Below are 10716 nucleotides of genomic sequence, written 5' to 3'. Positions count from 1 at the left end.
TCTTCACAGGGGTGCCCCAGCCCCTGAGTGCAAATGTCCCAGCCATTCATCTCTCACTCTGCATTTTGCCGCTGCTATTCCCTGCATTGTGCACCCACAGAGGAAAGCGGGCTGTTGCACGTAGCAACCAGTAGCTCGGCTGTCCCGGTGTGTGCGGCATGTTGCTGTGCAGCTGCATCTTCTGATTCTATTACAACTTGATGGAGGTCCCAAATCAGTTACTTTGCTTAGGGCCCCATTTAGCCTTAATCCGGCGCTGGGTAGTGGGTTGGATGGACACATATCCCATGGTGGTAGTGGATTCCTGGCTCCTCCTTGGCTCCCTGGTGGTTGGTGGGTTGGATCAGGAGGCAGCATTCACATGCTGCTCTCTTCATTTCAGAATCCCTGTGCTTCAGTCTTCAATGGTGTGTGTGGGGAGATGTTTCTACAAATATTCTCACTGCCCTGCTCTTCTCATCAATATCTAACAGCATTGCCCAGCTATCCATGCATGGGTGGGCTCCTATGTGCCCCTGGCCTGGGCCACCCTGGGTGATTGTGAAAACCTTGTTTGAAATGTGGATGGCAATTGATGAAAAGGACAGCATATGGTTGAATTACCATCAAAAAGTATAAACTTGTTGGCAATACTTGAGAGTTTCTGTGGTTCTACTAAAATGACAGCTGTTTTGGTAGAACTTGACGACAACCTGAATGTGTACATCACTGCTAGATATAAAGTTCTCCAAACATTGTTTTGATTTAATGCTAACATATTACATTTACAATTTACAATTAAATATCAGTTAGCTTTTTGTTATTCTCTTGAGTCATTGTCTTAGAGTAAAACTTTAGATTCCCCACAACTTTTCTGAAAGCTTTCTTGATGTCTTTATTCCTCAAGCTGTATATGAAAGGGTTTAAAAATGGTGTGAAGACCGTGTACAACATAGACATCGCCTTGTTCATCGTCTGGGACTGACCTTCATTTGGAAGAACGTACATGCCAAAGAGAGTTCCGTAAAACATAGATACAATGGTCAGGTGGGAGCTGCAGGTGGAAAAGGCTTTCTGTCTTCCGGACAAGGAGGAGATCTTCAATATTGTTAAAATAATGTGAACATACGAAAATATGATCACAAAAAAGGGTAAGACTATGACAGGAACACTCAGCAAGGTAATTTCCATCTGAATTTCTGACACATCAGAACACAAAAGTTTAACCAAAGGATTTAAATCACAGAAGAAATGGTCAATAGTGTTTGACCCACAGAATTGCAGTTGACTTATGTTGAGTACTATAATTAGGGATATCAGGGAGCTTATTAACCAGGAAACCAGCACTAGTTTAATGCAATGCACGTGGTTCATAACAGAGGTGTAATGCAATGGAGAACATATGGCCATGTAGCGATCATAGGACATTACGGTTAGAATTAAGCAGTCAGATACGACTAATAAGCCAAGAAAAAAACACTGAGTAAGGCAGCTCGAAATAGATATGGAGGTCTGTTCATGCAGCACAATGTTCAGCATGTTAGGGGAAATATCTGTGGTCAGTATGATGTCCGCTATAGAGAGCTGGGAGACAAAGAAGTACATGGGGGAGTGGAGGGTCTTGCTGATGGACACCAGAGTAATGAGAAAGGCATTTCCACATATGGTCACACAATATATCACGAGAAAGAAGATGAAGAGTAATACATTAACTTCAGAAATGTTCTGAAATCCTAAAAATAAGATTGTGGTCACGTTGCTTTTATTTGTGGCCTGTGAGTTATGAGAGGGGAAAAAAACATAATATAAAATACGATGTACAGTATATTTTTTACATGATTTAATAATATGATAATATATGATAGGTTAAATATAAGCATATGTAGAATTGTTATATCTCGTATATTTTTGAATGGACTAATGAAAGCTTCCCATAGGCTCAAAGACAGGGAATTTGGCACAGCTTCAATTTGCATAGCAGACGTTCTCCGCGCACGCTGTTTTACTGGGTTCCTCCAGTGCCCGATTTAAAAGCAATAGCCACTAATCCCAGCTATTAATGTAGCTGCCTAAGGTGGCTTCTATCTTATTTGGGAAGGTGGGGCAGGGAATAACAGTTAGGCATCAGAAGGAAGGGGGGGGGGGTAGTGTTAGGCATTGGAGGGGGGGTTTAGTCTTAAGGTGCATATGTACACACGCACTACCGCCGGCAACTACGGGTCCGCCGGACCCTCCCGCTGGACGGACGTTCAGCCGACAGTAGCGCGTGTGTATGTGCTGTCGGTGGATTGATAAGGCTAAAACAGCCTTATCAGTCCGCCGACAGCACGTACACACACACTACTGTTGGCTGAACGTCCGCCCAGCGGGAGGGTCTGGCGGACCCATTGTTGCCGGATGTAGTGCGTGTGTACACACCTTTAGGCATTGGAGGGGGGGATTTAATGTTAAGTCAGTGTGTGTGTGTGTGTGTGTGTGTGTGTGTGTGTGTGTGTGTGTGTGTGTGTGCGTGTGTGCGTGTGTGCGTGTGTGCGTGTGTGCGTGTGTGCGTGTGTGCGTGTGTGCGTGTGTGCGTGTGTGCGTGCGTGCGTGTGTGTGTGGTGTGTGTGTGTGTGTGTGTGTTTGTGTGTGTGTGTGTGTGTGTGCGTGTGTGCGTGTGTGTGTGTGTGTGTGTGTGTGTGTGGTGTGTGTGTGTGTGTGTGTGGTGTGTGTGTGTGTGGTGTGTGTGGTGTGTGTGGTGTGTGTGTGTGTGTGGTGTGTGGTGTGTGTGGTGTGGTGTGTGTGTGTTTGTGGTGTGTGTGTGTGGTGTGTGTGTGTGTGTGGTGTGTGTGTGTGTGTGTGTGGTGTGCGTGGTGTGTGTGTGTGTGTGTGTGTGGTGTGTGGTGTGTGTGGTGTGGTGTGTGTGTGTTTGTGGTGTGTGTGTGTGGTGTGTGTGTGTGTGTGTGGTGTGTGTGTGTGTGTGCGTGCGTGCGTGCGTGTTGTGTGTGCGTGTTGTGTGTGTGTGTGTGTGTGTGTGTGTGGGGTGTGGTGTGTGGGTGTAGGGGGGGGGTTATAGTTCAGGCATCTGAGAGAGGGTCAGTATTAAACATCAGGGTGGTATTTAGTCTTAGACATTGGAAGGGAAGTTTTAAGGCCAGGCATCAGCAAAGGGAGGTGGTTAGTGTGAGAGGGAAGGCTGTGAGTGATAGTTGGATGGTTAGGCTATATTAAAATAATGGTAAAAATCTATATATATAATAGAGTAAGTGCCTCAACCTGCAAGCAAGAAGAAGAAGTAGCGCCCTGCCCCCAGGGCCGGTCCAAGCAAGAAGAAGAGAAGAAGAGGCTGGTCCAAGCAAGAAGAAGAAGTAGTGGCATATCAAAACAAAGGCAAAGAGGGATAATTTGCATATTTAGTAGCAGTGCATTGTGGGTAACCACAAATGTTCACTTATAGCTGAATTATTGCAGATTTACTTCTGTTTTAAGAAGGAAAATTACACCAAGCTTTGTTTTTTTTTAGTAGGAGGACTTTTTGGTCTCTTTTATCCTCCTATACATTCTTAGTAGTTTGGGTCACCCTGTGCTGCTTGGTTACTCTGTTGTACTGGTCCAAGCCCTATCTCATGTAGCCTTATTGATCCCTGCTATGTACTGATGAGGATCAAATTTCTGAAATCGGCTGTCACGTGTGGGTTTGATATGACTGTGTAAAATTTAAAGCTATAGCCTTGCTTGACTTCCAAAGGGTGGAAAGGAATTATTCAGTAGCAGTGCATTGTGGGTAATCACAAATGTTCACTTTTAGTTGAATTATTGCATATTTCCTTCTGTTTTAGGAAGGTAAATTACACCAACCTTTGCTTTTTTTAGTAGGAGGTCTTTTTGGTCCCTTTTATCCCCCTATACATTTTGAGTGGTTTGGGTCACCCTGAGCTGCTTGGTTACTCTGTTGTACTGGTCCAAGCCCTATCTCATACAGCCATATCAATCCTTGCCATGTACAGATGAGGACCAAAATTCTGAAACAGGCTATCACATGTGGGTTTGATATGGCTGTGTAAAATTTAAAGCTATATGCTTGCTGTACACCAGAGGCTCTGGATGCTTGCTTGGCTTACCAAGGGGGAAAAGGGGTAATTTGCATATTTAGTAGCAGTGCATTGTGGGTAGCCACAAATGTTCACTTATAGCTGAATTATTGCATATTTCCTTCTGTTTTAGGAAGGCAAATTATACCAAGCTTTGCTTTTTTTAGTAGGAGGTCTTTTTGGTCCCTTTTATCCCCCTATACATTCCGAGTGGTTTGGGTCACCCTGAGAAGCTTGGTTATTCTGTTGTACTGGTCCAAGCCCTATCTCATACAGCCATATCAATCCTTGCTATGTACAGATGAGGACCAAAATTCTGAAAAAGGCTGTCTACATGTGGGTTTGATATGACTGTGTAAAATTTAAAGCTATATGCTTGCTATACACCAGTGGCTCTAGATGCTTGCTTGGCTTATCAAGGGGGGAAGGGGTAATTTGCATATTTAGTAGCAGTGCATTGTGGGTAACCACAAATGTTCCCTTATAGCTGAATTATTGAAGATTTACTTCTGTTTTAAAAAGGCAAATTACACCAATACAGTGTGCGGCATTGCAGGAAGTGACGACAGTGGAACGTACGATGGAACACGGAAGAGGTTAGTCATCCCCGCCCGCTGCCTCTTACTAATAGTGGCGGCTGCTACTGTGCTTAAGCAGGAGGGGGAGCGAACATGGGGGACCCAGGTGAGGGGGGGTTTCCTGCTGAGCTTAAGCTGGATTGGGAGTGCACATGGGGGACCCAGTGGAGGGGGGGTCCAACCCCCCTCCCCGCCGCTGTGCCCAATACCCCCTTCCTGTCCTCTACCTTCTTATGCGGCGTATGCTACGCCGTGGGTCGGCTAGTTACCTATATTTCACTATCCAAATTACCTACTGAACCATAGAATATTGGTTATTTATCAGTATTCTACTTGCGGCTGTTCCCGACATCGAAATTCTTACAGCACCCATTATAAATGACCACCATGGTTCAGTAGCTGAAGATACCACATTACCTTCAGAAATTGAAAAGAAAATAGGTGGAGATGAAGAACAGTGGAATCCCCCCTACTGGAGTTACACTCTTAGGAAAGATGGAAGAAGCAGTGACATGGTATAGGCCACATACGTGAAACATTGCAGCTCAACAACCTCTTGCAGAGTCATAGACACTTTCCGTAACTTACCCCCCTTCCTTCCCCAGGTAATCACTCATCACTCTCCCAGCAGTCACAGATGTAACCCGACTCATGCTCACTTCATAGGCGAACACTCATTTTCCTAGCAATCACAAACAACCCCAGCTGATACAATGCCATAGGCGAAGACTCAGCCTTCTCTCAGCTATCACAAACAACCAACAGCAAGTGCTTGTACTGGTCTATAGCAATAATTATCAGATGTAGAACACTTGGTATCGGAGAGGCTATAGCAATAAATAATGGCCACAGCACATGGGATATTCAAAACTCTCACCGAGATATAATGAATTTGTGCAAGATGCAAGCTTTCATGAAAAGGAGAGTTTTCTCTAAAATTAGCTTTTTTCATGCCCATAGACCTCAAAGAATTTGGGAAAAATATGTTTCTTCTAACTATTGATTTCAATGCATTTGGCAGAAATCTGTTTTTTTTTTTCATGCCAATATACTTTTGAAAATATCTTCACCTTAAAGCGGAATATAACCCTGCATTTCAACTTTGCTCTAAAACATTAATTACAGTATATTATATGCAACCAGCATTTTTTTTTTACTAGACCAGCATTGGAAGGGTTACACAGAGCTTTAAAGTTCCTGGAGAGAACTGCAGACGCATCCGAAGCTTACATAGATACATTTTGTTTACATAAATGTATCTAAGTAAAACAAAATGTATCTAAGTGTGGAATGTGACTCACTCTCTCTGGCTGAGAAGGAGCTGGAGGACAGCCAAAGAGTGTGTAACATTTATCACTTGTTACATTCTATTTAGTTAAATGTATCTATCTGAACTTCTGCATATCTCTCCCCGGAACTTTAAACCTCTGTGTTTAACCCTTCCAATGCTGGTCTAGTAAAAAAAATGCTGGTTGCATATATTATGCTGTAAATAATGTTTTAGAGCAAAGTTGAAATGCAGGGTTATATTCCACTTTAATTTTTTTTTTACTTGTGTGAAAATTATGGCAAAATGGAAATGGCCATATTCACTAGTAAAGAGTACAATTAGCATGTTTTACTTCAGTGTCCTTATTCAATGTATCTTTGCTCCTTAGTTTTCTCCTTGGAGATCATTTTTCATCTTCTGTTTGCTTTTCAGCACTCTTGGTAAAAAAGGGCATTTTATTGATAAGGTGTGAAAAATATCACCTAGGGGGAAACTTAGGAGAAAAAGTGAATTGAATAATGGCACAGTTCTTAACTCTTTCTTCTATTTTGTCTGTTGCACTACCCCCACATAATCAGGTAAGTATGTAAAAATTATAACACCCACATTAAAAAAAATAGATTTCTACTCACCTGAGGCCTTTTCCAGCCCACCCTAGTCTTTCTGGTCCCTCTGAACCCCCTTCACCCCCCACCCCATTGCGCCCCTGCCCTCTCTGAAAGATCTGCAACTAGAACTCCAGTTGCAGGCAAGAATGATACCACACATGAACAGAACACTCCCAAGGATGTGAGCACGATCAAGGAGGCATGGATAGGACCGTGCATGTACAGTAACCCTTTACTGGACTTCTAGTTGATGATCTTTTGCAGTGGCATAATCAAGGGAGCTCGGAGGACACGGAGGAAAAACTATCAGGGACTGAAAAAGCCCTGAATAAGTAAAAATCAAAAAATTTTGATCCAATTCACAAAATATACATAAAAAAACTTTTGTTGTTGTTGTTGTTGTAATGCACGGGACTGAAATCCAGCTTTTTCATGACTCTTCAATTATTATTATTATTATTATTATTATTATTATTATTATTATTATGTATTTATATACCACTGCAACATTGTATATTGTCTTGTCACTTAACTGTTCTCAGGGTGGCTCACAATTTAATCCCTACCATGGTCATATGTCTATGTATTTATACCGCTTTATCCGGCCGAAGGAGGCTTCAGAAGTCTTCAGGGAGCCTGAGTGCTCCTGAAGAAGTGCGGCCCTGTACTGTGCCTGTGCAAGCATGCTCTCTTGCACGCTCACGCCTGTGCAGTATGGAGCCTCACATCTTCAGGAGGACACGGCTCCCGAAGACTTACAAATACCCTTTCGGCGGGGGATTGAAACGGGGGGGGGGGGGGGGGCAGCACAGGATAGAGAGCACCGAGAGAGGAGACGGAAGGGTCTATACGACCCAGAGCCTTCCCTCTCCTTAGGTAAGTATTTGCTTCATTTTTCTTTTAAATGCGGTTCCCATTCACTTTAATTGTTTTTAGAAGGGATATGTCCTTAATAAACTTGTTCATACTTACAAACTTTTTGTGTCATGAGGATTAATTATTGCTATATGGATGCCTTTTTTATTTTTCATGCAGTTTAATACCAATCATCTATGTCGTTATTTTTGTTTGGTTCATTGCTGTTATATTAGGGCCAATTTTGAGGGAAGCCAATGAACTTATCTGTATGTTTTTGGGATGTGGGAGGAAACCCATGCAGATATGGGGAGAGCATACAAACTCCTTGCAGATGTTTCTCTTGCTGGGATTCGTACCAGGAACCCTCCGCTGCAAGGCGAGAGAGCTAACCACTATGCCACTATGCAGCCCTAATCTCTTAAACTGTGTACACATTAAATTATTGTTGCCTTAGATAATTAATGATGATTTCTGATGATTTCCTTGGGCAAAAATTTAACACAAATTCAGGTTCTTCCCGTAATCATTTCTGAATCTTGTGGTCTTACCTTTCTGCAAAGCAAAATGGCAGATGTGTTGTTCCTAAACTGTTACCCAAAAAGATAACTAAGGAACATTTTCAGATAACAACATTGCATGGGGCTTTAAAGAGACTCTGTAACAAAATTTTGAGCCTTATTTCTTCTATCCTATAAGTTCCTATACCTGTTTTAATGTGGTCTGGCATACTACAGCCTTTTCTAGTTGCAGTGTCTCTGTAATAAATCTTATCTTCTCTCCTCTGTCGGGTCTGTCGAGCTCAGGCTGGAATGTGTGAAATGTGCAGCACTGCTTGTCATTGGCAGAAGTTATACACACCCTCTCCAAGCTCTGCATGAGTCACACACTGAGCTGTTTTTACTCTGGTTAGAAGCCATGTTTTTTGTTTGTAAACACTGCATATAAATGGCAATTGTAAGCCAAGATTGCAGCATGGAGTGGCAGAAACAGCACAGAGGGGCCCAGGAGAACATAAGGAATAGAATGGTATGCTTTTTATTGTAAGAATTTTACAGTACAGATTCTCTTTTAATGTTAAGAAACACATTTTTTTTGATGAATAATCTTATTAAATATGACAGATTATTTACACATGCTGACAGAAAATTACAAGAATGTCTTCTGAAATGGGAACAGCAAACAAAATGAAGAAAATATCCTTTTTTTTTTTTTTTTTTTTTTTTATGCTGTTAAGTTACCATGCTACATTTGAAAGAGAAAAGTATACTTTAAGCATTTCTTTATTTGCCGTTGCCAATAAACACACATTTGGGAATAACACTGAAAAAATTGCCTAAATGTAATAGCCGATAAATATAGGACCAGCAACACATACGTAATAAAAAATGAAAATTCTTGTTATAGAAAGATAATACATTTCGATAAAAGAAAGTACATTTTTAACATGTGACACTGTAACCGTGATGAAATAAGAAACAGGAAAAAGAAATACTTACACTACTTAAAACTGATTCCTGAAAAAAAGCCATGCGGGTCAAAATTGGGGTGAAATAAAAATAACTTTAAGCATTTCTGTTATATACAACTGTGAAGATATTTGTGTCAGAAGGAATCTGACATTATCACAGTTCTTGCAAAGGTACATAGGCGGTCAATGTTTTCTGTTTAGTAATGAAAAGCCAGATACACCATAAAACATGAGAAATGCATGAGAAAGTGAATTAGAGTAAGTAAAGAAATAAGAGTGATGTGATGCTGGTTTATATGTGCACAGTGCGTTGTGTTTGTGCAGCATTAATTATCCCAAAGGGAGATGATTGAACTCCTCTGTGTTTATGTTCGTTAAACTCAACTGAATTATAATAAGTTTATGGCATCTGCAAAAGTAAACTTTGTTACAGCAACTTTAAATCCAATATTATAAATGTATAACTAGGGATGGGACGACGAATCCAGCGAATCCATGAATCCCTTGAATATTAGGAAATATTCGGGATTTGTGGATTCGAATCCCGATGTCATTTACCGCTCGTCGAATCCACCGAATCCTGACGGTGCATCCGCCGCTTCACCCGCTCGCAATTGTCCTCCCCTGCTCCCCGCAGCCTCCTCCGCTCGCCCCCTGCATAAATAAGGAGAAATAAGCCTCTCACCTCCAGCTTGGAGCCCAGAGCGACAGACCTCCTGCAGTCTTCCTTATTCCCCCTAGTGACTGTCTCTTACTACGCATCATCAGTAAGAGCCGGTCGGGGGAACAAGGAAGTGAAGGAGAAGTCTGCCGCACTGCACTCTACGCTGGAGGTGAGAGGCTGCTTCTCCTTATTTATGCAGGGTGGCGAGCGGAGGAGGCTGCGGGGGCAGGGAGGAGGATATGTGCAACCTGTACTTAAGCCCCCTTACCCAGCTACCTATACTGCAGCCCCTCATAGCCTGCTACCTATACTAAAGCACCCCCATAGTCTGCTACCTATACTGAAGCCCCCCCATAGCCTGCTACCTATACTGAAGCCCCCCATACTGAAGCCCCCATAGCCTGCTACCTATACTGAAGCCCCCCATAGCCTGCTACCTATACTGAAGCCCCCCATACTGAAGCCCCTCATAGTCTGCTACCTATACTGAAGCCCCCCATAGCCTGCTACCTATACTGAAGCCCCATAGACTGCTACCTATACTGAAGCACCCCCATAGCCTGCTACCTATATTGAAGCCCCCCATAGCCTGATACCTTCACTGAAGCCCCCTATAGCCTGCTACCTATACTGTCTGAAGCCCCCTTTAGCCTGTTACCTATACTGAAGCCCCCTATACCCTGCTACCTATACTTAAGGCCCCTATACCCTGCTACCTATACTGAAGCCCCCTATACTCTGCTACCTATACTAAAGGCCCCTATACCCTGCTGCCTATACTGAAGGCCCCTATACCCTGCTGCCTATACTGAAGGCCCCTATACCCTGCTGCCTATACTGAAGCCCCCTATACCCTGCTGCCTGTACTGAAGGCCACTATACCCTGCTGCCTATACTGAAGGCCACTATACCCTGCTGCCTATACTGAAGGCCCCTATACCCTGCTGCCTATACTGAAGCCCCCTATACTCTGCTACCTATACTGAAGGCCCCTATACCCTGCTGCCTATACTGAAGGCCACTATACCCTGCTGCCTATACTGAAGGCCACTATACCCTGCTGCCTATACTGAAGGCCACTATACCCTGCAACCTATACTGAAGGCCCCTATACCTTGCTAGCTATACTGAAGACACCTTTACCTAGCTACCAAAACTGTGGGCACCTATGCCTGGGTACCTATACTGTGGGCAACTATACCACGGATGGCACAATTCTTA

At 43.0% G+C, this 10716-nt stretch overlaps 1 protein-coding gene across 1 annotated transcript; it reads right to left on the bottom strand.

The window, feature by feature from the left end:
* Positions 1 to 777: 777 nt before the first annotated feature.
* Positions 778 to 5579, bottom strand: LOC137561916 (olfactory receptor 11L1-like). Its single transcript, XM_068273261.1, has 2 exons — positions 5505 to 5579; positions 778 to 1752 (listed from the first exon to the last, which is right to left on the bottom strand). Exons 1-2 carry the CDS (start codon positions 5577 to 5579, stop codon positions 778 to 780), a joined length of 1050 nt encoding a protein of 349 aa, XP_068129362.1.
* Positions 5580 to 10716: the final 5137 nt, after the last annotated feature.

This window comes from Hyperolius riggenbachi, chromosome 3 (assembly GCF_040937935.1).
Source record: "Hyperolius riggenbachi isolate aHypRig1 chromosome 3, aHypRig1.pri, whole genome shotgun sequence".
Taxonomy (NCBI): domain Eukaryota; kingdom Metazoa; phylum Chordata; class Amphibia; order Anura; family Hyperoliidae; genus Hyperolius; species Hyperolius riggenbachi.
This window is presented reverse-complemented; position numbering and strand designations above follow the sequence as displayed.

Coding starts and splice junctions, on each gene's coding strand:
- LOC137561916 (XM_068273261.1), bottom strand. CDS start 5,579: ATGAAAAAAGCTAATTTTAGAGAAAACTCTCCTTTTCATGAAAGCTTG. Junction 1,753..5,504: donor CACAAATTCATTATATCTCG/GTGAGAGTTTTG, acceptor CATAACTCACAG/GCCACAAATAAAAGCAACGT.